The 26972-nt window shown below is 42.6% G+C and overlaps 4 protein-coding genes across 9 annotated transcripts in view; 2 read left to right on the top strand and 2 right to left on the bottom strand.

Annotated features, from left to right (window-relative positions):
- The window catches only part of LOC115333635 (fibronectin type-III domain-containing protein 3a-like), a 50483-nt gene extending 40337 nt beyond the window's left edge, over window positions 1-10146 (top strand). For all 5 annotated transcript variants that reach the window (XM_029996868.1, XM_029996869.1, XM_041119012.1 and 2 more), the window contains 11 exons: window positions 226-294; window positions 547-665; window positions 771-876; window positions 1479-1654; window positions 2482-2595; window positions 3102-3251; window positions 3612-3892; window positions 4469-4681; window positions 5419-5585; window positions 6502-6623; window positions 7539-10146. In XM_029996868.1, coding sequence (XP_029852728.1) covers window positions 226-294; window positions 547-665; window positions 771-876; window positions 1479-1654; window positions 2482-2595; window positions 3102-3251; window positions 3612-3892; window positions 4469-4681; window positions 5419-5585; window positions 6502-6623; window positions 7539-7856 — 1835 coding nt within the window. In that variant the 3' untranslated portion in view covers window positions 7857-10146. The remainder of the gene's footprint in view (window positions 1-225; window positions 295-546; window positions 666-770; window positions 877-1478; window positions 1655-2481; window positions 2596-3101; window positions 3252-3611; window positions 3893-4468; window positions 4682-5418; window positions 5586-6501; window positions 6624-7538) is intronic.
- An 85-nt stretch (window positions 10147-10231) lies between these two features.
- On the bottom strand, window positions 10232-14289 carry LOC115333636 (growth hormone secretagogue receptor type 1-like). Its single transcript, XM_029996872.1, is given in 3 exon segments — window positions 10232-11462; window positions 12655-12710; window positions 12712-14289. Coding segments are annotated over 3 exon segments (1035 nt in total). The 5' UTR covers window positions 13440-14289; the 3' UTR covers window positions 10232-11211.
- Window positions 14290-18011: 3722 nt separating this feature from the next.
- TAF9B (TATA-box binding protein associated factor 9b) lies at window positions 18012-21985 on the top strand. The gene is made up of 7 exons (XM_029997448.2): window positions 18012-18120; window positions 18202-18283; window positions 18493-18629; window positions 18704-18838; window positions 19660-19741; window positions 20310-20423; window positions 20888-21985. Exons 1-7 carry the CDS (start codon window positions 18070-18072, stop codon window positions 21052-21054), a joined length of 768 nt encoding a protein of 255 aa, XP_029853308.1. The 5' UTR covers window positions 18012-18069; the 3' UTR covers window positions 21055-21985.
- A 2113-nt stretch (window positions 21986-24098) lies between these two features.
- The window catches only part of KIF4A (kinesin family member 4A), a 30159-nt gene continuing 27285 nt past the window's right edge, over window positions 24099-26972 (bottom strand). Inside the window, exons 32-34 of one of the 2 annotated variants that reach the window (XM_041118892.1) lie at window positions 26783-26905; window positions 26195-26348; window positions 24099-24543 (exon numbers count right to left, since the gene is read on the bottom strand). In XM_041118892.1, the coding sequence (XP_040974826.1) occupies window positions 24377-24543; window positions 26195-26348; window positions 26783-26905 (444 nt within the window). In that variant the 3' untranslated portion in view covers window positions 24099-24376. The remainder of the gene's footprint in view (window positions 24544-26194; window positions 26349-26782; window positions 26906-26972) is intronic. The other variant, XM_041118893.1, reaches the window with a different exon arrangement.

Here is a 26972-nt window from a genome sequence, read left to right as displayed (position 1 = left end):
AGACCTGAAATTGGTAATATTTTCCTAGTTACTCTTCTTCCTGGCATAATCACAATTAATAATAGAAAAAAACCATTGTTCTGAAAAATGTATTGTGAATATGTAAGTACACTGTTTTCTGTTTCTGTTTGAATTGAGTTTTCTACTTGAATATATTCTACAGTGAATTAATATGTTCTCTGAAAAATCTTCTATAATTTATTTTAAGATGTTGATTTCTTTCAGAACCACCCAAAGATAATGGAGGATCAGACATTTCTAAATACTGCTTGGAAATCTCAGAAACATCAGTTGGTAAGCAATCATCTTTAAGTACTAATTCAGCTTGTGTGCTAATTCAGTGTACTGAGTCACTACTCATTGCTCTAGCAATTACTGTTCTGTTTTCACATGTGTATATTGTTGTACATGTTCTCTGCATAATTGATCATTCAGATTTGATTCTGTGGCTTGACTGCCTTCTTAATTGATAATTGTGTGAGAGAATTTTCAAGGTTGATTTTTGCAAAAGTTTTGTAGTGTAAAGTATTTTCTTTCTCTCCTCAGGAAGTAAATGGGACACCATATACAGTGGTTCCCAGAGAGAACATGTATGTGATCATCTCAAGCCTGGCACTACCTACAGAATGAGAGTTTATTGTGTCAGTAAAGGTGGTGAAAGCCAGGTAAGAAAAATGAGAATAAATTTGCTTCTGAAAACCATTTCTATTCGTGTTCTGGTGAAATGTTGTTTTGTGTTTCCACTCTAAAATGATGTGTGTTACTGCTAGGCTTCTGATGTTATGACTGTTACAACATCAGCTGTTCCTCCTGGACCGTGTCATGCTCCATGCCTGGCAGGCAAAGCTAAGCCCAAGGAAATCACTTTACAGTGGGGTAAGCTCCAGTGTTTCTGAGCAAAATACTTCTCTGATTTTAAATGTCATAACACAAATGAAAAGTCTGTAGAACTCTTCAGGGGGTGGGGAAGGGGAAATAGATGTAGTCCATGTCCTCAGTTGTGGGTTTTTTTGAAGAAGGCCAAAACTTGCTAACCACCTCTGATCTGGTGATGCATGCATGTGCAATGGTACAGTGAGACTTAAGCAGACGCAAATGTCTTCCAGTGAGAAAGCTTGCTGACTGCCTCATTACTGACACATGTTTGGCAATTTAAAAATCAACTCTCCTTTTCTTATTTTTATCTCAGTAAAGGAGATAATCTAAAAGTAATGAAGATACACTGTTTTTTGAAGGAAACATGGAAAACACCTGAAAAAAACCTCATGAAGGCCATCTTAAACTCATCTACCAGTATCTGGGGGGAAAAAAAGCAAGCTTCATAAAGTGTTTCTGCTCAGATATAGGATAAAAGCCTGCACTCCAACTTTTAGAATTCATCTGACACAACTTTTTGCCTGAGAAGGCTGACTAGAAACTATTTAAAAATGCTTTGTGAAATTAATAGGAAAAAAAAAATATCTCTTTTTATTTCATAGGCCCACCGTCTGTAGATGGAGGTTCTGACATTACGGAATATATTATAGAGATGGCAAACTCTGAACAAGATGAACGCAGACAAGTGTATCAGGGTCCAGCATCTGAATGTGCAGTAAACAATCTGCTTCCAGGGAGAACATATTGCTTCTGGATACGAGCAGCAAATAAAGTTGGGGTAACCACTGTGCTAATGAGATGAAATTTTTTTTTTTTTTTTTTTTTTACACAAGAGATAGTAATGATACTATTGTCTTACAAGACTGATGATACTTTGTAGCTTCTGTGTTCTGTCGTAGTTCTGTTGAAGGAGCAAAATTTGTTACAGAATAAAAAATATAATTTAAAGAAGATTCAACAAATTAGGGTTGAAGGAAGGACTGAATGTCCCTGACTCTAAGGGGATGTTCTCTGTGTTGCATTTCTGTTGTTGTTTACTGGATTACTGTCAATACCGAAGGTGACTAGTCCAAAGTTAGTGCTAGACATTTTCTTACTACTTTTACTCATTTCTTTGACTGCAGCGTAAACCCTACATTTCTGGCTGTGAATAACCACTTAAGGTTTGTGCCTTGAGAAATTGCCTTACGTTTTACAATTAGGGTAGACTCTGCAGATTGGTGGTGTGGGAATGGTATTGTGTAGAGAGGGGTGTGTTCAAATAATGCCAGGTTTGAACAAAGTTGGGATAAATGGTGGTTGCATAAAAGTCTTTCTGAAACAGTACCCAGCTGTTTCTGGAAGCCAGATCCTGACTACAGGAGAAGGAGGAGTTACAAAACCGTAGCAGTGGGAGGATTACAGATATCCTCTAGGCACAGGGCCAGTTCATAGAGTAAACTACCTGAAAGGAATTTTAAATGGTGCTGTGAAACTAAGCACTGAACTTTTCTATTTATTTCTCTATCAAGTTAAAAATAACTTGTTTTCTTCAGCTCATACACTTGCACGTTAGTTTTTGCTCTACTGTTTTTCCTGTATTCATGCAATTGTATTTTCTTGCAGTTTGGCCCTCACTCTGACAAAGCAGAGATCTCTACTGCTCCAGGACCCCCTGACCAATGTTGCAAACCCCTGATAGCTTGTAAAAGTGCAACTTGTGCTGTAGTTTCATGGGAGGTAGGTATTAATGATTTTCAGGAATACACAAATTAATATTTGGCTTTTAGAATTGTAGTGATACATGGTACACAGAAATGAAAGAAGTAACAAATGCAGAAGTGGAATATTTTAAGCCCATTTCTTTATAGAGGTATACATTGGTTTTCTAAATTGTGTCAGCTGTGAATTTCCATCTTAACCAAATAAATTGGGTGACATTTAATCTTCCTCATGGTATGGTAACTAATATATAATATATTGAGTTCATCCAAGTGGTAAGAGACTGCGAGTCATTCAAAATTCTGGTCTGAACTGTGTTGTTATTGTAGCCTCATGTCTAGATGGAAGCCTTTTAACAAGCTGAACTTAAAGTCATGCCCTTGGCTATGGTGGAAAAGACCTCAGGTCTCAACCCCAGTGCTTCTCTTCCGATGTTGCCGTTCAGTGTAACGAAAGATCACGCTTGTATGGTGAATGTGTGTATGTGCAGTAGCTGAAAGAAAATTTATCACTTAAACCCACAGAGTCCTGCCTGCAATGGTGCAGAAATTAGTGAATACAGACTGGACTGGGGACAGGTGGAAGGATCAATGCATATCATTTACACTGGCCCTTGCCAGAGCTATGAAGTAAGAGGTCTCACACCTGCAACCACATATTATTGCAGAGTCCAGGTATGAAAAGCCTTTTGTTATGTGTTACTAAGCAAATGAACAAGCACGTACAGTTTGAAGAAAAACTTCAGCTAGAGATGAATCAAATTATGTACTGTCACCTACTAATGCAATATAGAAGGTAACTGGTAAACATGCTTTCCCTTCTCCCCCAGTCCCTCCTAACTACATGTTTCTAGAAATGAGATTTAGATCTAGTGTTGCATTAAACCAGACATTTTGCCATATTTACCTTTTATGTGGGACATTTTCTATTCTCTTCCAAGTTGCTTTTATTAACATGCAGAAGGAAGCATGACAGATGTGACTATCTGGTTAGTAAAATGTAGGTTTGGTAAACAATACTTGGTCTTCTTTCAGGCTGTGAATGTCGCTGGAGTTGGGTTGTTTGGCGAGACTGGTGTGGTGACAACCCCTGCGTCAGCACCTGCAGCAGTGTCAGTGCTGCATTTACTTGAAGAAGATCAAATGGAAATTTCTCTTCCTTTATCAACGTGCCTTGCAATTCAATGGGAAGAACCGTGTTGTCATGGGTCAGAGATCACTGGATATAATATAGAATATGGGGAAAAGCAGCTTGTAACTGTTGGAAGAAATACAAGCCATGTTCTTGAGAATCTGCTGCCTGACACTCTGTACAGGTAATAATTAATTGATTTATTCTGAAACCACATTTGTAGGATTTTCAATCAATAGGTTTGAGGGTAGTGTTTTAAATTTTTAGAGCAATTTTTCATTCGGCTTACAGACTATTTGCCCAATTCACTCTGCAACTCTGAAAAACCAAAATGAAACAGTCATATCCAGAATCAAACCATGATGTTTTAGTGGCAAGAGTTAAGGTTGCTCTGTTAAGATTAACATCCTGTTTCAAAGCCAAGGCTTTATTCTAAATTTTCTGGGTTTAGAATTTTTTATTCTGAAGCAATACATATAATGGGGTGATCAGGTTAATGTGGAGAACCTGGACGCTTGTTCACTGAACAGAATAAACCTGAACAATACTTAAATACTGAAGCTTCATTATGTTGAAAACAATGTAATTATGTTGACTTGTTTTGAAGTAGATAATTTTTATAGTTAATTTCTAACTGCATTTTAATTGCTTTATTGTTTGGAGTTATATTCTTTACAAATTTTAACTCTTGCTTTATTACCTAGCATTTTTTCAGGACCTTGGTAAATTAACCATTTAGCTGTTGTTCTCACATTTCTAGAATTAGAATACAGGCCATAAACAGCTTCGGAGTTGGTCCTTTCAGTCATTCCATTAAAGCCAAAACGAAACCACTACCTCCTGACCCTCCTCACCTTGAATGTGTGGTCTTCAGCTACCAGAGCCTTAAACTTAAATGGGGTGAAGGTCCTAGCAGAGCTTTAATTACCAACCCTACACAATTCAACTTGCAGATGGAGGACAGGTTTGGCAGGTAAGATAATCAGAGCATTAAGGATATTGTTGCTTTGCAACTTCATACCAAGTTTTTAAGATATTTTAAGTATTCTCACTTTGTTTGCACTAGTAAGTCACTTGGGTATCCCAAAGTTTGCCCCTTAGTTTGCATTTTTGCATCCCATCTTTCAGCCAGAAATGGTGTTAATAGCTGTTGCACTAGTATTTACTTGTAAACCGTAAATACTATTTCCTATTTAAATAGTAATATCATACCATCTTCCTATGTTGCCAGGTTTGGCGGGGGTGGGGTGGTGAAATTTTAAAATGAAGTCCAGTTTGCATATAAGAAACATGGGGTTGACAGCTCTTCTTTTAACTTGAAATTACAACTTATCTAGTATATACAAGGGTTATTCTCTTGATTCAAATCAAGAGTTTGGTCATGTCATTTAGTGGTAGCCTGTGTATGGCTGTAGCTTAGTGCCTAGACAGGTTGAAGGAATGCTTTGTGAATGTAAATTAAGACTGGCACCAGTATGAATGGCGTGTGTTGCTGATTTAATGCACATCATGAACTGTTGATGACAATAGCAGAGCTCAAACTGCCTAACATTCATCCTGCATACAGTAGAAAGCCGGGGCACCCAGAATGCATTGTCACTTTTTTGTACTTAAGTTAGATATGAAAGTGTTGCACGTAACAATATTGACATAGAAATTTGTGATTACTGAATAATTCTAATTTGTATGTATTCTGTGTTCTTCTTCCAGGTTTGTTACTGTTTATAATGGTCCTTGTCATACATACAAGGTACAGCGACTCAGTGAATCCACTACGTACTATTTTAAAATCCAGGCATATAATGATGCTGGCGAGGGAGGGTTTTCTGAAGTTTACGCTTTCACTACAACTAAGTCTCCACCCGCATCTCTTAAAGGTGAGCTTACACTGCACTAGAAACTTCTGCAAGCCATTTACGGACTAGAGTGAATGCTACAACCTGACTCTCTTCCCAGCCCAGCATCTTTCCAGGGCCTTTGAGGAACAGAGAACAGAAACAAGGATTTCTTCCACCCTTTTTCAACTGGAAAGTCATTTTTCAGGGTTACCAATCATTTGATAGAAGCTACAACAGCATGTAGACAAATGAGAACACAAATAATTCCTCTGATCTTCATTTTCTAATAGGAACATTAAAGATTGCCATTAGAGAAAGTCATTCTGAAGATCAGAATGCTAATTACCTGCAGGAAAATTAGTTCACTCAACCATGTTTATAACATGGAATTTCAGCTCTGGAGATACATGAACATAAATGCCATTTTCTCTAGTGATTTGAAAGTGCTTGCTCATCTGTAAAGGCATTAGACGTCAGAAGCTCATCTTTTCAGCTTGAAAAGCAAGACAAGTGTAACCTACAAATATTACAATGATTATTTTTTAAGCTTATGTCATGAAATACAGCAAAGAAAAAGAAGGAATGAAACAGATCTTGAATGGCTTAAAATTATTTCAATGACTGTTACCTCTAAGAATGACAGTTACCCCTACGTTGTTAACAAATATATTGGAAAAACCTTAAGCTTTTAGATTTATGCTGCCCAGTTGCTTGCATTAGAACTGAAACATTTTAAATGGAAAATGTACAAAAGCAAAGTGTACTTTAAGCCAGACTGAGAAAACTTCCTTGTTGTCACTGAAACCAGTGCCCATTTGCTACATTAACTGTGAAAATGAGTCACTGTAATAATTGGTGATTTTGGACCTTCTCTTCTGATTGAAAAAAAAAGAACATTTGTAGACACCATTGTTCTCTTTTTTTTTTTAAATACCAACAAATCACTCTTTTCTAGCACCTAAAGCAAATCAGCTGGAAGAAAACACTTATGAAATCACATGGGAACCTTTACAGCCGATGAAAGGAGATTCCATTGTTTACATCCTTCAGCTTGCTGCTGGGAGAGAGTTTGATCAGGTACCTTTTATTTAACTTAATGAACTTCAGGGTTTTTTAAGTTGAAAAATTATTGCAAAAAAAGATGTCTGTGTTTGAGGGTTGAAATTGTTTGGTGATGCTAGTGGCAGGGATACTTTTCATTTTGGCAAGGGACTCAATTTACAATCCTGACTCCCCAGGTGCTTCATTTTACATCTCGGTCAGTTCCTCTCAGTGAGACTTTAAGTTTGTGATGGGTGAGGACAGCTTCCAGTATAGGGTCCTGCCTCTTCATGACATTGACGGTTGCCACAGATGAAAGATCATAAAATTTCATTTCCCTATTGCCCCTTTACTTGTACTCTAAAAGCAAATGACTGCGAAGGCAGGCTTGAGAGAGTCGTGGGGAGAGTTGGTTATCTAGAATTGGGTTAACACTGTTTTATCCTGTTCTCCCAGCATTTCCATTGGCTCTTTTGATTCTTAAATCTTACGGTCTGTGGCATCACTGTTCGTGTTAGTAGCACATAAATAGCTTTTGCCTTGCATTTAGCGGGGGGAGCAGTATATATATATATATATATATATATGTGTGTATATATATATATATGTCTGTGTGTGTATGTATATATGTATATATACACACACATATATCCATATATATACAAAGCAATAGTTGTGCAGAATGATTTTTTTTTTTTTTCTTCTTTTTCTGAGCTTCAAAATCCAGGTCTATCAGTGTGGGGCATAGCAGGAAGCTTTGGATTATTCACAAGAAAATGAATCATAAATTCTTCAGAAATAAAAGCGGAGATTTTATTAAGTTGTCTTGAAGAGAACGACTTCAGGCAGTGTCCAGCACTGGCTGTGCTCGTAGAGCAGAATGGGAAGTATCGCCTACTGTTTGTAAGTTGAATCCCATGTGACGTGGTTCTCTCTTCTTCTTCCGACTAGGTATACAAGGGACCAGAGACTTCCTTCCGTCTCACAAGCTTGCAGACAAACTGTGAATATCGGATCAGAGTCTGCGCTGGCCGTCAGTCCCAAGACTCTTCTGGATCACAAGAACTGTATGGACCTTACAGTCCCAGTACAGTGTTCTCATCTCAGAAACAAGAGCTGGTTCCACCGTGTGCTGATTTGACGACGGAGTTGGCAGAGACTAAGAAGACATTGCGTGAAGAGCGCTTCATTGCTATTGTTCTTCTCTGCGGATTTGCAGTGGTTGCTATTTTATTTGCTGTTGTTATTCAGTACTTTGTAATCAAGTAGACGAGAGCCTATTCAGTACTCAGCTTTTTGTACAGAAGCTCTTTCGGGTATTTATGGTTAGTTCTAATTAAAATCCTAGCTGGAAATGTATAGTTACATGCGTTTCCACTTTTGCTGCTGGCTAACAGTGAGGCTGGGTTGGCAGATCCTTTCCAAATACTGAACACAGATTTCTTGTAGAAAGGGTAATCCTGGGTCCTCTGTAATCAGGGTTAGCTGTTAATAAAACAGCAAAAAAACTGCCTTACCGTGTACACTGGTGCGTGTGCACACTCTTCCTCTCTCCGAATTCAAAGTGGGGCCCTTTTGGCCAGTTAGAGAGAGCAGGCATTGATAGAACAAGTCCTTTTCAAGTACAACTAGAGCAGTGGTAGTCGATCCGCCATGTTTAATCAGGTATTGTTGTAGTTTGGTATACATGAAATACAGCAGCACAAATGCTTAAGCTTAGAGCAGTACTGTATTGCAGAACATTACTAGAGCATACCACATTTAATATACTGTAGAAGGAAAGCAGAATATTGACTTAGTGATATTACTACTTTACAGTTATTTTAATGTTTCGGATTCAGTAATAATCATTTCAAGTGTTAAAGTAGAGGGCGCCAGCATTTTTAGAATTTTAATCAAAATGCTAGACAAAACCTTAGCAGGCCGTAATGTGCATACAGCAAAGGCGTTCGTATGTGACATTGCAGGAAAGGCCCCTTTTGTATTGTACATTTCTGAATGAAATGCTTTCTGCTGTTGGCGAGCAGCTGTTGGCCCAATCCACATTTCACTCTCAGTGCCTGAGAGAAAAGTAATTTCCTGTGCTTCTGATCAAATCTTTGCAGCGTTTTCAGAAAAGCACAGGTATTGTTTTTAAGGAGAAAGAGTGCATTTATGATAAATGTTACACTATTTGGCTCAAACTGAGCAAATGTTTTTGTACTATTATTAACCTAAAAATAAAAAGTTCAAACTGCTTTTGGATGCCCTTCTAACTTAATCTGAATTATCAAATTGTACATGAAAGAACTCTTTTTAGATAACATTTATACAATGTTTTAAATGACTTGCTATCCCAGCGGTAGCAGCTTCACATTCCATTGTTTTCTAGATGGGAATGTTCAGCCTGCTATGAACTTTTCTGAAACTTGTCCTGTTTGTCTGGGGGGTATTTTTTGTGGACACTGTGCACTACATATGACTGTTCTTGTTAAATCTGCTTGCGAGTACCTAAAGATGAGTCTGACAGCTGTCTTCTTTATATCGAGTACTTTGAAAGCTGGAACTCTTGAATCTCGAATGTGTTTCAGAATGGGTCTTCCCAATAGCATTTGGAATATGCCATAGAAAGGTAGATTTAGCGTACTTTGCAAAAGACTATGGCTACACTTTATATACATCAGAGCAATGCACTTGTACGTGGAATGTTGGATGTGATAGTGCTACAGGCTAAGTATTTCCAGTAATTAATCACTTTAAGGGTCTTTCTCCTATGGCAGTTGATGAATAATGTTGCATTATAGTTTGAGGCATTGTGTTGTATTTCAGATGTGGAAAACCTAAATTATGACATAGTATCGCTTAATACTCTTAAAAGTAGATTTATGGTGCAATCTGAAATTAATCTTTTCAAAATGTACTCTTCATTTTGTACTCTATTTATTTTGATTAAAAGTCCTGGAAAATGTATGTTTGAATGTATTGTTCTACTTGTAGCAGAACTTTAAGTTAATCATTTATTATATCATAGAAATCTCTCCCTCCAGTGCTGGAAAGAGTTTTATACAGATATTAGTCTTTAGTTTGCAGAAGAGTTTACAATCTGTCTTTATTTCTCTTCATAGTCTACTTTTAGCAAATAAGACTGCCTTCAGCAAATCTCTATTGCCAAAGGGTTATTTCTTTAACTCTTAGAACGAAGTTTGTAGAGGTTTATTTGGCAATAATATTTCTGATAATGTTTAAAGATAAATTAGGATTGCGAGTAAATACTAACAAGTCATGACTCCTAAAAAGTGAAAGAAAGTTCTTTTGTAATTGCCACAAAATATTCATGTTTCCAGGAAATATCTGGGAAAGCCTACTGCAGTACGGATTTTACATCAGCTGTTATCCATTCCAGAACGATATACCCTAGTGGCATTAATGTGTTAGGTATCTTCAGTTTTCTTGTATTGTAATTTTGAGGTATTTCAAACTTATGTTAAAGCTGCCATGCATTGTATTACTAAATTGTAACTATCAAATAGATAATATATTTAATACAGCCAATAAATAATACAAATGTATTCAAATTTGAGTACAGGGTTGTTGTGTGTTTTTGTGGATTTTAATCTGAGCCAGGAGCAGTCATTTGTGTCCTATGTAATTTAAGGTGAAGAAACATGTTTAGCGTGGTTGCTAAGTGTCATTAAGAGCTGACTTAAAAAATCTTTTTGGAAGAACAGCTACTTGCGGGAGCCTTAGCGCAGCACTGTCCTCCTCTTTTCCAAGAGCTGTGTCAGCCCGGGGACCAGGCAGTGTGACTTGAACCCTTTTACACGAGGTCTTGGGACAGCCTGTGAACTGGTGATCGGGACTCGGCGTTTGCCTGTTTTACAGACGAGGGAGATGGGCAGATAGATGGCTTCTGCTCTTGCTTCCCTCCCCAGCGATGGCCCATGTGTCATTTGTCCCTGGTCCGTTCAGAGGAGCTCTAAAGGTAAGGACTCTTTCTTCCCACAGAGGTTAGAGATGGGGTCTAACGTTGCAGAAAGCTGGGTGTAGTTTGAATAAAGAACAAGATAAAAGAAAATGAGAGAAGCGACTCAAGAGGCCTGAGGGTTGAGCAGTAAATACAGCCTTTAGGAAGAAGGCAATGCAATTGCTTTCAAGTACCTTAGAGATTGTATTTCTTGCACTTATTTGCTGAGAGCAAACCGCTGGCCTGGCTTTAATCTCCACCCTCTCTCTCTAGGCTTCTGTGGGAAGAAAGTAACTTGAATTATCTGTGATTTAACAAAACATCTGGTCCTCAGAAAGGGACAAATCCCTTCACAGGAGTTTTGTGGTCAGTTAAGCTGGGCACTGTGGCTGGTAAGTTCACCAAAGAGAATAGCCCAGCCTCCCCCGTGTGCCTGCCCCTAGGTGCAGGAATAACATGAATAGGCTCCAACCTTCCCAAAATGTTCCAAGCCTATCTCAGGAAACAGTGAGAGGTAAGCCAAAAGGACCGCCTTAAAATTTGTTCCAGTCTCCATGCACACCATCTACCCAGGTTTTAACCTGCAACACAGCTGGCAAAATGCTTGGGTTGTGAGAATTAAGTCAATGCTGAACAGTTGATGTGAAAGAGCCAAGTTCTGTACCTTCAAAAGAAACCTTTTCACTCCTGGTATGGCTCCTGCAGCGCCGAGTTCACTTGTGGTGCAGGATTTTGCTCATCACTTTCCTGTATTTGTGCAACATGATGTTGTAAAGTATGGGGTTTATAGAAGCCCCCAAGGTAGAAGAGAAGCATGGCAATGAGGTTGAAGTACTGCGTGAGGTCATACAGGATGATTTCACTCTGGGCGAAGAGGATTTGGCCAACATGGAACGGGAGCCAACACAGCACAAAGGCCAAGACTACAACAGCTGAAGAGGAAGAAAGCATGCTTCAGTCATTTTGAGCAGTTTATTCCGCCTGTTTAAACTGTATAAGGACCGAGACGCGAGCTTGTGAAGTTTAACCCAGCAAGGATAAGACCTCCTGCCTTGCCCAGCTACTTTTGTGCTGTGGTTACTGGTAATCTCAAGCAACATGGGCTTAAGGTTGCACACAAAACTGATTGTTTGCAATTAAAATAGGGCTCTCCACACCCATGTTGTCTAGTGGAGATAAAGGAATCAAATCAGGCTGAGGCAAAGCAGTCTGTACTTAAATTAAGGGCTACTGCCCACTTCTGGCCTGAAAATCTGAGTCACCATTGGCATCCTGCGGTGGGTATTGGAGGGGAAGGACCAGGAACATGGGAGGTGGGAGGCCCCCACAGAGGGGAGGAAAAGGGGAGCCAACTGGACCAGGTGGCACTGAGAAAGAGGATGGGAAAACAGAGCATGCGGTGAGCAAATAAAAACTGGCAGGAAACAGGCGCTGGGTAGCTGCAGTGCGTTTTCCTGAAGGTATCTCCAGTCGTGGGTGCTGCTGCTTCCCTGCTGAGAAGGATTTCTGGTGGGGGGGCTTGGGACGGAGCGGCTGGAGGGGTGGGGAGGAAGGGAGGGGACCCAAACCCTGCCGGTTTCAGTGTCTGCACCAAGGCACAGGTACCAGCTGGCACAGGATAAAGATCATGTTCAAGTAAGCCCGGACAGGTAGGTTATTGCTGTCCTAGACAAAGCCATAGTCGCTAAGCTTGAGAAATTTTTCAGGGGAAATTGCTTTAAAACCTTTCCTTGCCACAGCAGGGGAAGTGCCTGGTCTGGTTTTAAGTCACAGAATTTTCCATTTTCTTTAAATTGGAAATTTAAGGGTCAGAGATGGGGGGGGAACATGAGGAATGTGACCTCAAAACAACCAAAAGCCATGCTGATCTGTTTCCCTGCCATGCTGATCTGCTTTCCTGCCATGCAGTAAGATCCCTAGCCTGAATACCATGCTGTTGGGGACTCCCCTTCTTACCAGAAAGAGCCAGGAACACACATTAAGTGTAAATCCCTTCATTTTAAATCTGTGGAACCCTGTGTGTTTTGTATATCTCCTCTCCATCATCCCCCTGCATCACTGTACACCCAGTGAGAGTGATTAAAGAGGACGGCTCTTCAGACTGTGTTTCTAAACCACTCTTACCCAGCATTTTGACAGTCTGCGTGTGGGAACTTTTCCTGCCCACAGCCCGGCAGCCGCTGCCTGCTCCGCCAGCACTTTCTGCCGATGAGTCCATACAGCAGAGTCAAGCAGAGCACTGGCAGGAAGAAATAAATGGTGAAGACCCAGGTCATCATCTCGAGCAGCCCCATGTGGGCCATGCGCTCAATGGACCTGCACTCCTGGCTCTTCTGGGACAGGCTGCCTTTGGGGTGTTCCACCCAGAAGAGGAAGAGGATGGGGCTGGTGGTCAGGAGGAAGCAGCCCCACAGCACCAGGATGAGCCGTTTCACCCGGCACTTGGTGATGGTCGCTTTGGCTTTCAGGGGAAAGCAGATGGCGAAGTACCTCTCCACGCTCACAATGGTGATGTGCAGGATGGTGCAGTATGTGCATGTTTCACTCAGGTAAATGAAGAACTTGCAGAGAAAATCCCCAAATATGTAGGGCTTGTACTTCCAAAGGTGGTAGAGGTCCAAAGGCAGGCTGAGGAAAATCAGCATGTCCGACAGCGCCATGCTGGAGCCGTACATGTTCACCATCGTCCTCATCTCCTGTGAGTGTCTGAAAATGGCTATCACTATCAAATTCCCAGAGACTCCCAAGAAAAACAGGATGATGGAAATTATAGTCATGGGCATCAAAATATGGATGTCAAACAAAGCAAAAGACTGATCTTCAGAGGAGTCTGTGTCATTTCTGAAATATCTGTGATTTGAGATGGAGCCCATGTCTGTTTCCAAAGCTGAGGTCTGGGCTGGCTTCATCTTCCCCTTCAACAGAAATCTGAGTCATGGTAGGAGAGAGGCATGTTTTGAAGCGAGGGTCCAAGCACCAATCGTCTAGGCAGTGACTCTTACATGATCAGTTAAAAAAAATCAAAATTATGCTCATAACCGCGTAGCTGATGAAGATAAATACCCAAGTGCTGATTAGTCCCTTTTACAAGAAGTAAAGGAACATTAGATTCACACATCCAGTATTTGCCAGACCCAACCTTTTAAAAACAATATTGACCATTATAAAACATATTTACCATCCCGATATTTACACTTAGCTTTGTGGTGTTTGGAAAAGGGCTATTTTTTGCATTTCCTTTCAAGTCCTGTGAATCCCACTACATGCATAGAGCCGGGTCTGGCAGCCGGGCACTGGATCGATTGCCGAGGAACCGCAAGGGGAGGCAGTCCTCCTGACGGGAGCTGGACGGGAACAGCCTCTCGGACCCACTCAGCGGTTTGCCAGTTCCCTCCAGCGTTTGCAAGCACCATGAGTGGAAATCTTTAGGCTGAGAAGAGTCTCCTCCAGGCTCTGCCGAGGAACAGGGAGGCTCGCAGGCAGTCACCGTGCCTGGCAGACACAAGATGCTTCACCTGCAGGATGGCTTTCCTGCCGTCGGTGATGATGACACTGGTGTGCCGGGAGGTCCCCGGGGTGCCAGAGTCCCCTGGCATGCGGCACAATTTCTGAGGAAATCATCTGGCACCGCTTGACTTTTTGTGGCTGTTTCCCGTGCTGCCCGTTCTGCGGTCATCCATCTTCCTCCCTCCACCTACACACTGCTAATGATGCTGTGCTAAATATGCGCTCCCACTCTGCTTTTCTCCTTACGCTGCAAAAAGTGCCTACAGTTACCAAGTAGGGTAAAACAGTTCTTTGATACTGGAAATTTAATTAGCCCATTTGGGCCAGTTACATAATTTTCCATCGTTCTGTGTTTACTTAGGGCCTTTCCCACTTGAGCTCCTCCCCAGCATACGCTGCCGAGTGAGAAATTTCTACTGACAGTGCTTTAATGACATTATTAAGATAGGATGGGAAAGCCTTTATTTGAACATCAGTCTTCAAAATGAGACAGTCTGACACTTAGCCCTGAGTTACTTTCCACTTCAGAAAAGATCAGAGATGACGAGCTGGAAAGCGCCAGGGCGGGGGAGGCGAGGGGGAAAGGGGCCAGCGCAAGGGAAAACGCAAGGGAAGGCTCTGGGAAGCTGGAGGTTAACTGCACGCAGCCGGAGGGCGCGGGGACACTTGGCACTGGAGAGGCTGCGTACGCTGCTCAGCACAACAGCAGGATGCGTCCCGCCACGGTCCTTGGAAATTCCTCCATAACCTGGGAAGTGGGGCGCTGGCAGAAGTGAGCGGGGTACCCCGTACAAAGTAAACCTCCTCCGTTCTCCTCAGAGCTCTGCTGTTTGCAGTTTTTCTTGTCTGAAGGACTATTCAAAGGCCAGCATTTTGTAGAGCCAAATAGTATGGGATGCGGGCTCGGAAGGTCGGTGCTGAACACAGTCACTGCATTGTGTTGACAGAGCCTTGGTTCTAACATTAGGGAGATTTCTGCTGCCGTTTCCAAGAGGTGGATGCGCTGGCCGTAGGGTTTTTTTCCAAGAGATTTAGGCACCTGAACACCTCAGGAATAGAAAAGCAGTCTGTGTGCCAGGGCTTTGCTTTGCTGTGCCTTAAACACCCCAGCAAAACCCATCTAAGAAGAAATTCCCAATGCTTAACCCTGTATTGATGATCTAAATGATGCACTCTGAGCAGAACTAAGCCCCAGCCGGTGCATGCTCGCCTGGGCTGAACCGTGTGCGGCTGTCAGCCCTATTTCTTCGAGCAGATCCCTCCCAGCTGGGAGACAGTTGCCTTTGATGAACGTCCCTGGTTCGGCGGTGGCAGATGGAGGAGTCGGCGCTCGTCCTGGCCATGTCGTGACCCAGTTTCCTGTTTTCCAACGCTGAAAGAAACCCCAGTGTGTGAGCAAAGATGAAGGGTGACTGCTCTTTCATTCAGGCCAGGCACGGTGTCCGCAGCCCGCTGAACGCAGGCATTCACAGCACGGCCGTGCCCCAGAGGACTGGCACGAGGGAGGAAGCTTTCACAGCCAGGCAGGCTGAGCCGCTCCAGCTCAGCTGTCCGCATGGAAGGCATTTGTGGCCTCGGGGACAAATATCTCCCCTGTGGAAACTGGCTCTCCGTGTCTTCTCCTCGCTGCTGTTTTCCAGGCAGAAAAGCTGCAAGTTGCTGCAGCTCTCGGTCGTGCCGCTCAGCTCGGAAAGTCACCTCTGCGCAGCAGGGTTGGTGGGGAAGGCAGTCGTGGCACAGACAGGAGATTGTGGGAGGGGGTGGCAGAGTCTCTGGCTGCTCTTGGGGGTAAACCCAGAGCCCATCGGCAGTACAAAGTATCTTTCTTTTTTACTGCATCGGGAATAAATGGCAGTGATGGCAGATGGCCCGATGACGCCAAGTTTCAGCCTGATCCACGGCCTGCATCCAGCCCTTGGTGAAAGAGCTCCCCTCCCCCTCTTCCCTAAAACAAGGGAAAAGAAGTGGGTTTTGTTTGTTGTCTAAGGTCAGTGTCTGGAATTCATCCTCCGTTCCCTCCTCGCAGGATGTTTTTGTGTAATATACTCTGACTCATGAAAGTCAAATGACTTGGACTACGACACTACAGTGCTTCCAGCCAAAGAGCCTCAGCAGAGGCATTCCGGCCGCCCACACCTCCAGCGCTGGCACGTGCTGGACGCGGGTTTTCCAGCTCTTCCAGCTGCTGCCGCAGCCGCGGGGCTGCCTCTGCCCGCCGTCAGGCTGAGTCTGGCACCCCCCCTCACTGGCAAACCTGCGGCTTGGGGGGGCCAGCCGCCATCTCAGTACATATATACAGACGCCTAGACAGGTTTGCAAGTTGCATTCACATCTAGGTAGGCTGAGTGTACGGCTTCCAGGTGTTAAACATCGTCCTTGGTATAGATGGGAAGCAGAGAGAGAGTCTCGCTGCTGCCAGAATGTTTTGCAATCCGTTACAGGCATGAATCAGAGGGGTCACAAGTTAACAGCTGTTTATTTCTTCTTGCTCTCAAAGGAGGTTGGCTTCTCTTCCCCCTTAAATCAGCTGGTCTAGTGCGGATATCGCATCTTCCTCCAGACCTTGCTTCGTTTGGATCGTCACGGCTAATGGCAACACTACTGCAACTTCTTCTGGTATGCTGCTAACGCCCCTGTTTGACAAAATCACAGGAAAACTTTTTTTTTTGTTGTTCTGTTTTGCCTGAGAAAGTAAGAGAGAAACTTTTGATGAGACTTGCATGGGACATATGTAGAGATCCTTCAGCCGCAGGGAAAACAAGCTCAAAGAGTCCTGCTGCCAATACTCTCATTTTTCTTTAATCCTGGGAATGCTGACAATTTAAAAAGCGGCCATCAAAGTCGCTAATGAAGTAACACACCCGTCTGCTTCACCACGGGACAAACGGCTGGCATTGGACTATCCTGCAGCAAGGCGGGCAGGGGACAATTCCCTGCACCCGGGGGACTTGGTCTGTGCCCTCGCGCATCGCTTTGTCTCCACAAATATTTTTATCAAAAGGAATATCCGCACCACAGAAATGTATTTTTTTGAAAAGGAGGCTAAAAGCCCTGTCTAACCCAATACCGGTCTGACCTGGGGAGGGAGCCCAGGGGCTCCACCCCACGGACCGTTCTTGCAAGTAATTCTGGTAAAGAAATAAAAATTTAATCACATAGAAGAGTTGGGTTTGATTAAGAAGTAAAATTGTGAAGCATAATGTCTAAGATTGTTAAGTTTGAAATGTAGCCATACAAACTTTAGGAACTGTGTTATGTGTGACTATAGAAACCTTAATATTGTTAAAGTTTGAAATAGCTAACCATAGAAACCTCACCAGGAAGTTACTGGTTTTTCTATGTTTTGTTTCAAGAAACCATCATGGACACCCGTCTGCTGCTTGGAAACCCCCTTACCCTTCCCATCTCAATTTGAGTATTGAAGATTCCAGTCAGTAGAGCTAAGTGTAACTGACCAATGATTGGTTTTAAATAAGAATATTGATAAGGTTATATAATCAAAGGACCAATCATTATAAAGGTTAAATTTAAGAGCGAGCACAGTATGTATTTTTACGTAAAGAGCTTACATAACAATGACCTGACACAAAAAGTCTACAAAAACTGATGGATTTTGATACCAAGTGGGACACGCCTGTGGAGGAGCGATCCCCCGTGACCCCAGCGCTGCCAATAAACGAAGTGCCCGCTTCTTAACCTCACACCGGTGTTACGGAGTTTTATTCCGGATTTCGGTAACAGGTGAGGCCTGTGCTCCCTCCTCACCCCCTCCTCCCCCGCTTTCCACCGCGGGGAGGGGAACCCTGAGTTTCTCCCGCGGCTGCCGAAGGATTTGTTTGCTTTTCCACAGCAAGGCGGCAGCGGCCGCAGCCGCATCCTACGAGCCGCCGCCAGGCCGCGGCTTCTTCCCGCCCCGCTCCGCCCCGGCCAGGCCGCGTCTCCATGGCAACACCCGCCCGGCTTCCGTAGCCGCCTTCGCCGTTCCCCGGTCACGCGACCGGAAGCGGCCCCGCTCTAGGGCGAGCGGAAGCGATGGAGCCGGCGAAGATGGCGTCTCCCAAGAGCGCGCCCAAAGATGCGCAGGTACGGCGGGGGGCTGAGGGGGGGTCCCGGGCCGGGCTGGGTCAGCGTGGCGGGGCTGAGCGGTGCCTCTCCGCCCTGCAGGTGATGGCGCAGATCCTGAAGGACATGGGCATCACAGAGTACGAGCCGCGCGTCATCAACCAGATGCTGGAGTTCGCCTACAGTAAGCGGCGGGGCCGGGGCCCGGGCCCGGCGGGAACAGCGGCGCTGGCCTCGCTGGGAAAGGCCGAGGGGAGGAGGGGAATGCTGGTTTTAGCCGTTCGTCCTCGGCGGGGGTCCCTGTCAGTCTTAAGGGGGGTGTTCGGTGACAGCCGGGAGGGGAAGGTTTATTTCTTTTCATCCGGCCTTAATGAGAGGTTCTCTTTTTCAAAGGGTACGTGACTACTATATTGGAAGACGCAAAAATTTACTCGAGCCACGCAAAGAAATCCAGCGTGGATGCAGATGACGTGAGGCTGGCGATCCAGTGTCGAACAGACCAGTCGTTTACCTCTCCGCCTCCGAGAGATGTAAGTAAAACTCTGTTGATAGTAACAGAACACGGCAAGAGGCTACAGGTGGGAACGTAACTGCGTCTCTCCAGTTCTTGTTAGATATCGCAAGGCAGAAAAATCAGACGCCACTGCCGTTGATAAAGCCTTATTCCGGACCCAGGCTTCCGCCTGACAGATACTGCTTGACAGCTCCAAACTACAGACTGAAGTCCTTACAGAAGAAGGTAAGGGCTCTGCGTAGGGAAGGATTCACCTAACGCCCACACCGTTACTCAGGAATGTTGTTGGAATTAAGAATTTTCTATACCTCTGGAGGGTACGTGTGGGCAAATACTGACCTGTGCGCGGCAACAGAGTGTTGGAAACTAGGTCGGTGGTCTTTACCTCTAGGAATTTGCAGCTGTTCTCGTTGCTAGTTAGTTTCAAATACAAAGTGTGTTATAAAATGCATCTGCGAATTTTTTAGCATTAAAGCAAAATTGTCAAGTTGAATGTCAGATTGTAAAAGGCAAAAGTGTAAGGCTTCAGTATAGGTATTGAAGAGTGTCTTGTACTTATCCCTCAGTTGTTTCTGCTTTAGAGAAAAGATTTCCTTTGCTTGCTGGAAAATACCGAATGTCTCAGTGTGTAGGATTTCATATTTACTTCCCCCATTTTAAAGAAAGAATCTTAAAAGTTGAACTTAAGGTTCCAGGTATTGACATGGGACATGCCTTGGTGCTAGGTGTAGAGTGGAATAATAATTGTTGATTAAAATGTTCTAGTTACTCTTTCTGGTAGAAACGAACCTGGTTGAGCCGAGTGCTGTTTGCCTGGTGAGCTGCCTGCCGATCTTCGGCATTATGTCGCGTCCAGGAGCTCTCCAGCTCACGCTGGTGACGTTCACACCGTGAAGTTTGAGAACTTCTGTGTTGGCATACAAATTGTGTATTGCTGCTGTGAAATAGGCTGTCTGTGGTTTTGTAGGAAGAACCATTTATTTGTTTTCATGTTAAGAACTGCTAATTCCTAATGGGATGCTAAACCAAATGTTCTCTCTCAACAGGTCTCTTCCTCTGCAGGGAGAATAACAGTCCCTCGCCTGAGTGTTGGTGCTGTGAGCAGCAGGCCCAGCACTCCTACTTTAGGTAGGAAATGGCTCAATTGGGGTTTCCCATGTTGATTCTATGATGGAAAAAGTAATGAGGAGTAATACCACTGAGGAAATGAACTTAGTATCGTTTGACAGCATCAGAAAAATTTAATTCATTTCAAAAAGATTATTGTAGTGTTCAATACGTATATACGTTACTGACATTCTGTATTGTTATTCCTGTATTTGTGATAACTTCTATAAGTGAAGAGACTATTCAAGAAACTTACATGAGTTTGAGTTTTTTTTCCTCAATGTGAGCACTATCCTGAACTACAAATAGCAGTAAATAAAATCCATTTTTAGAAGGTTCCCAACATTTATGACTGAGCACATGCACTTACATATTAGTGTGTGTGTTTGTAGCCTAGAATTTTATAGGTCTTGAGTAAACGTGCAGTTCTGCCTGAAGAGCCAACTCATGTATATCCAGTACCAGTACGCTCCTGTATATTCCCACTACTTTGAAAATAATAGGTTCCACTTTGAATGCAAATTTACGAGTGCAAGTATTTATTTTTATTTTTTAATTTATTTTTTGACCGAGTTGTTTTGAATTTCAGGTACACCTTCAGCACAAACAGTGTCTGTCTCAACAAAAGTTGGCACTCCAGTGTCGCTGACCGGTCAGAGGTTCACCGTACAGATCCCATCTTCTCAGGCAGCAGTCAAGTCAGGTAAAACACAAGCTGTAAAGATCAGCAGCACTTTTGGGGGTTCTTCTTAGCAGAATGGAAATTAATTTATTAATTTATAGTAATAATGTGGGAAGTTACCTTCACCTCTTCTGATTTTTAATATCACTAATCTTTTGTGTCTCCTTACTTAAGGCAGGCAGTCCTCTCTCTGGTCATTCCAGTAACTTCTAGTTTTAATTCCTGTTTTTAGTACAGTGGTTTCAACTAGAAGATACAGGCAGATTTCCCTTACACCTTAACTGCCATCTCTGTGCTCTCTTGCTCTTTCGTGCTCACCCTGCCAGCACTTTCCTATCTTCTCAGGATCATTCCAGGGTTTTCAGCCGGGAATGTTCTAGTAGCACACTGCTTTATTAGGTTGGAAATTCTGTTCCAGTGTGGGGAAAATCAGCTGTCATTTTTTTCAAGCTTTTCATTCAATGACATTGGGTTTTTTTTCACAGCCACACCAACTACTCCGACAGTTCAGAATGTTCTCATTAATCCTTCCTTAATTGGACCAAAGAACATTCTTATTACTACAAATATGGTATCATCACAGAATACCTCTAATGAATCAAATCCCTTGAAAAGGAAGCATGAAGACGATGATGACTATGATAATTTGTGAAGAGACTGTCTGATCCCCTTCCCTTCTTCAGCGATTCATATTGAGTCTGATGGGTTTTGCCAAGAGTTCTTTGTAAACTGTGTGAGAGCGTGTAAATACTCTGTTAATATGCATTGGGTGTGGAGTGAGAGAGAGATCACTGCGAGTGGAAAGACGAAAAAGCAACTCATCTTTTCCTGTGGCCCATACTGTCTTTTGAACCTCAGCAGCGCTGGTGAGCACTGTTCACTGTTACACAGGAGAACAGTCTTTGTGCCTCTTCTGTCACCTTATTTCTAACAAACAGATGTATCTGTGTCTTATTTCAGATAACATCAGAGTCCTGGGTGAGGTGGGACATAGCCGGGGAACGTCAGCCTTTTCCCCGAACCCCCCCCAAATACATTTGCTGCTTTTAGGTTGTGTTAGTTGCATACACTGTTCTCCATGTGCAGTTCCAGTGGGTGTGAAAGGTCTCTCTTAACAGTAGAAATGCAGACAAAAGGTAGAGGAGGGGATTTCTGGAGAACACTTAACTTACTTTTAGGCTGACCTGCGGTATCCATTAACCCATGGTTTCTCTTGACCTTAACACCTATACCAGTACCCACAACTGGAGCTTAAAGTTAGAGGAGAGGTAAAAACCCAGCCGAGATTTGCTCTTTATTTATTTCCAAAGAGCTGCACCTCTGTCGGTTGTCACTTTATTAAGCTTGTGCTTCTATGTTTATTGAATAAAACGTGTCACAGTCATCGTGGCAGACAGGGGGATCCAGAAAAGGGCAAATGGCCGGAGCTTGACGGCGCGTGTCTGACTTGATGCCTCGGGTACCTGCGGATGCTTTTGTTGTGCAGCAGGATCCTAAGTGTGCTCTACTAAAAGACTGGATAATCACTTTACTGTGTTTTTATATATTAAACAATAAAGAAGTGGTGTGTTTTTATAACAATATCACCTTGGTAAATGCTTTAGCTTGTATTGCCTTTCCTACTGCCTCTGCTCTCAGGCAGAGCGTGACGTGACTGAGGCTGGGGTGGGCTCTTGCATGAATTCTGGCTCAGTTGCAAATGCAAAACTCCCATTTCCTACTGAAGCCCTTAAAGGTTCACAAATAACTGCATATACCAGCTTTTAAACCCCGGCAGAGGCTGAGGGGCCCGGCAGCAGCAGACATTGGGGGGGGGGGCCTCCTCCCCACAGACACCTTGTTTATGTGGGTGTAGAAACAGCTGGAACAGATCTGTGTTACACACATGCACAACCGCCTGGGGACCGCGCTGGGTTTGTCGGGGAGTTTATATATACACATATATATGCATGTGTGTGTATATATTGGCAGGTTTTTTTTATATATATGTATCTATGTATGTATACACACACATATATAATTGTATTATATGCTCTCAGATGCATCCCTAGCTGTCCCTAGAAGACAGCTATTCTTTTATATATAGACAGTATATACATATATAGAATATAGTGTGTGTATACAGCAAATGTATAGTACGTACGTACTTAATTATGCATGCACATAAACACATTCAGCCACCCTTTATATATAATATATAGGTATATATACTTGTATTATTATGCACGCACATTCATGCAGACACTTATTCTGTTATATAGATAAATGTATTTATAGTCTCAGGCACCCTTTTTATATAGATGTATAATGTATACAGCATACATTTGACAACATGTAATATGTATTTTTTTAAATTATACACATCCACACTCTCATAGACACTACTCTTACATATATACTATTCAAATATATACATGGATAAATAAAACTACATGATATCTTCTCACACACCCCACCTTTTAAAATAATTAATTCATATACATATATATTTAGACATACATATGCATGTAGGCTTAGTTTACACAGCCACCCCCCCCACACACACACTCTTACACTCTGTCACCTATTTTTTACACACACTATATATACTCTTTCTATAAATGCACACACAGTCTCAGGCACTCTTTCATTTTTGTATATAAGTATAAAATAATAATACATGATATGTAAAAATACATAACAAAACAAAATATATGGCATATATTATATATGCCATGTTGTGTTTTATGTATCATGTAGTCTGTTATTCAGATTTATATTATTTGATGTATCATACATAATTATGTTGTTGTATATTATATATACTTATATATTGGGACATTATTTACAATTATATATTACATGCATACCCCCCCCCAATTTCAGAGAACCTTTTTATATCTACAATACATAGCAAATAATACATTACTATATAATGTGTAACATAATATATGATATATTATCTAACATATATAATACATATATAGTGTATCTAAACCACATAGAAACATGCTTTTTATATACATATATTTTTTTTTCTACTCCATGCACAGAGCCTCAGACACCCTTTCATTGGGGGTGTGTATATATAAAAAAAGATATAGATATATAGATAAAAATATATATTCAATATACAATATATAATATAACATTAAAAAATATAATGTAATAGAGAACATATAACACTATCTCATAATGCTCATATATCATAGCTTATATGTAAACCACACATTTTTTTATACACGTATTTGTGTGTGTATATATACATATAAATAAAAAGTTGGACTCGATAATCTTAAGGGTCTTTTCCAACCTAAATGAGTCTATGATTCTATATTTATACATTCTCTATACACACAGTATCAGACAGACTTTTATATATCTAAAACATGTAACATCTTACATTACATATACTATAATCTATAATATACTATTGCATATATAAAAAAATATACACAGCCACACCCAGTGCTCACAGAGATCTTTTATATATGTACTAGTCTAATATATGTATAAATAAATTCATATTCTCTCACACACACTCTCTTGTTCACGCAGTGACATGTATTCTTACACACATATGCTCTACAACTCCACACACAGTCTCAGACACACATACATAAAAAATGTATGTTATATATGATATTTAATATATAACGGGGGGGGGGGGGGGGGGGGGGGGGGGGGGGGGGGATGTTGGCCATGCCATCCGGGGGTGCCCCCTTGCTCCCCGGGGCAGCTCCTCAGCTCCTGTTGGGCTCCCAATACCGCACCAACACAAAATGAAGATGCTCGCCTTGATTTAAGCCCCAAGCGTGTCCCACAGTGCTGGGCGTTGGGGTGACTTGTGCTCCAGGGGGGGCCCGTGCAGCCCACACCACCTCCCTGCCCCAGTGGGACAGCACCTTCTGGTGTCTCCAGCACAGCCCTTAGTCAACCCAGCATCCAAACAGGAGGAGCTGGGCAGTACAAGGGGATGTGACTAAGGCAATACTTCAGAAAAACACCCATTTTTCTGATTTACAGCTCTTCTCCCACGCCTTCCAGCAAGGCACAAGCATTGGGGAAAGGCGAGGAGAGACCTGCCACCTCGGCTGCTGCCTGGACACCTCCGCCGGCACGCAGCTCCCAACCACTTGGGTGGATTGTTGCATAATCCCGTCTAGGAACAGGACAAGTTCTCTTAAACCACAGGCATTTGTTACCTTGCGTTTCACTGCACAAAGATTTGTTGCCTCTGTGCCGTGTCTTTGTTCTTCAAATACGAAATGATCCTGACTCACAGTTTCTAAGCCCTCGCATAAAGGATGGGAAAGTTTGTGGGATGAGGTGGATGCCCTTTTGCTGGGTGAAGTCCTCACAACTTACAAGCTTGTTTGAACATTGAAACAAATGTCTTGCAACAATCAGGGACTTTTATATGCTTGGTAAGTAGAAAGATGACTGAATGTAGAAGAGCAGTCAGCTAATAGCCCTTTGTTGAGCAGACCACGTGTGACAACACGGGATTGTGTCTTGTCTTGCAGTTTTCACAGGCACCACGCTGCATGGTTCTATTGGTGAGAGCAGTGCCAGGTACAGGATGAACGCTGCTTCTACTACAGCCCCACAAGTTTGCAGAGAGCCCTGCTCTGCTCCAGCCCCTCCTCATAAAAGGAACAAGGTCATAATAGAGTGAAAGGAAAGTTACATTGCTCATTCATGTTGGGACTAATTTTATTTAGGAGAAACCATCCACTTATCCTTTAATAAACAAAGGCATGTCTGAACAGCTCCTGCACAGAAAAGCCTGCTCAGCCTGCACTGAGCCAGAAGCCACATAATCCTTAATATTGCACCAAGCCCCAGATAAACAGAGAGCTCAGGGAAAGTACAGTGCTAATGCAGCATCTATCTGCAAGGCAAAGTGTAGGTCTGGGTTGTCACCATTATCATTGGAGAAAAAAAAAAAAAAAAAAAATTATATTTGTCACTTTTTCTTCATTAGGACACAGTGGCAAAGAGAGGAAAGGAAAGCAGCAGTACACCAGCAGAAAAAGACCTAGAGCTAGTCCTGCCTGCGGTCAGCACAGCAACTGCTGGAACAGTTTTGAGACCCATTTTAACTGCAGACAGGCCAGAGTGCCTGTGTGGTTCATTGTATACAATAACGTACAACTAAAAGTCAGGGTTTTTTTAGTAGTTACTTTATTAAAGCTACAAAACCAAGTTAAAATTACTAAAATATTCACATATAGCTAGCAAGTTTCTAACTTCATTGAATAAGGATAGACCAGTGCCCCAAAGGGAACAGAAACACTGACCACCATTTCATATCTGCTAGCTAGTTTAAGACTACAGACAGTCCCTCCTCACAATCAAGCACCAGCAGATCTCACAGGGCAGCTGTACTGGGAGAGACAGTGCCCAGATTTACAGTGCAAATGCAAAGTTTGTTCAAGCTTACGGATTAAACTGTACCCAATGTGTTCACAGCTCAGGAGGAGGAAGGCAGCTGGAATAAGCAACCTGGATAAATCACCTCCACTTACTACAGAAATTTTAGAGGAAAGGGTTTCTTACCATGGGCCCAAGTCCCACACATACAAGTATTTACAAAGAATGGGACACAATCTAGCAAGACATAGTGTTTGACTCCCCTGCTGATGCCAGAAGCCATCAGGCATGACAGTCATCAGGCTTTTACTGCAGCAAGAGATCCCAACTTTTTTTAAAAAGGCACCAGCAATGTGGTGTAAAGAAGCACAGCACAACCCAGTCATGGGGCATCTTACAGGTTTGTCAGTCAAGCTCCTCTTTGATAGGGGTGCAACCTGAGAAGAAGCTGGTATTGCTACTCAGCATTCTCTTCTTTCTCTTTACAAATGGTATCTGGTTCTCTTGGGCCTCCTCATCTCTCACGAGCAGGGAAGCAGCAGTGCTGGGCTTCTTCACAAACATATCTTGGTCTGTGATCTCTTTCAGGACCTATCGGAAAAGCAAGGAAGACAATTCTGGAGCTGGTCACTGCCCTGAAGAAGCCAGCCAGCTTGCACTGGAGCTTGGAGGCAGCACATACAGAAGCTGCCAGGGGAACATCAAGAGTTGCTTAATTTCTTTACTTAAGTCAAAATTGCAAGGATAAATTCATGGACTGAGCAGGAAGAGAGAGCATTTGGAATAGTGGGCAGAGGGTACACATGAGAAGTGAATCCATTTTTTGTGACAAAGTTTTAGTGTGAAAACTTAATTCAGCAGACTCCAAACTTAAATATAAGCTGGCTTGACAGCTGTAGCATGTTCAGAATTTTCTAGCAGCAGTCTACCATCTTGGTTTTTTTTCTTTAAGATCCATCACTAGCCATAAACAAGGTGTGCACACATTCAGAACCACTGTTGTTTCTTACAGCTTTAGGCAGTACCTTTGTAGTTGGTGTGATGCACACAGGCTGAAAGAAGGTCTCTCCTGCGGTCACTTCAGTGGGGTCTTCAAGTTTGAAGGAACCTTCAGAATCCCTTGTTTGGTCCTCACACAGTGTGGCATCCTGAGGGGCAGTACTATTTTGAAGCACTTTTACAATATACATCCCTTCCTTTCCCACCAACAGCTGA

This window comes from Aquila chrysaetos, chromosome 21 (assembly GCF_900496995.4).
Source record: "Aquila chrysaetos chrysaetos chromosome 21, bAquChr1.4, whole genome shotgun sequence".
Lineage (NCBI taxonomy): Eukaryota > Metazoa > Chordata > Aves > Accipitriformes > Accipitridae > Aquila > Aquila chrysaetos.
This window is presented reverse-complemented; position numbering and strand designations above follow the sequence as displayed.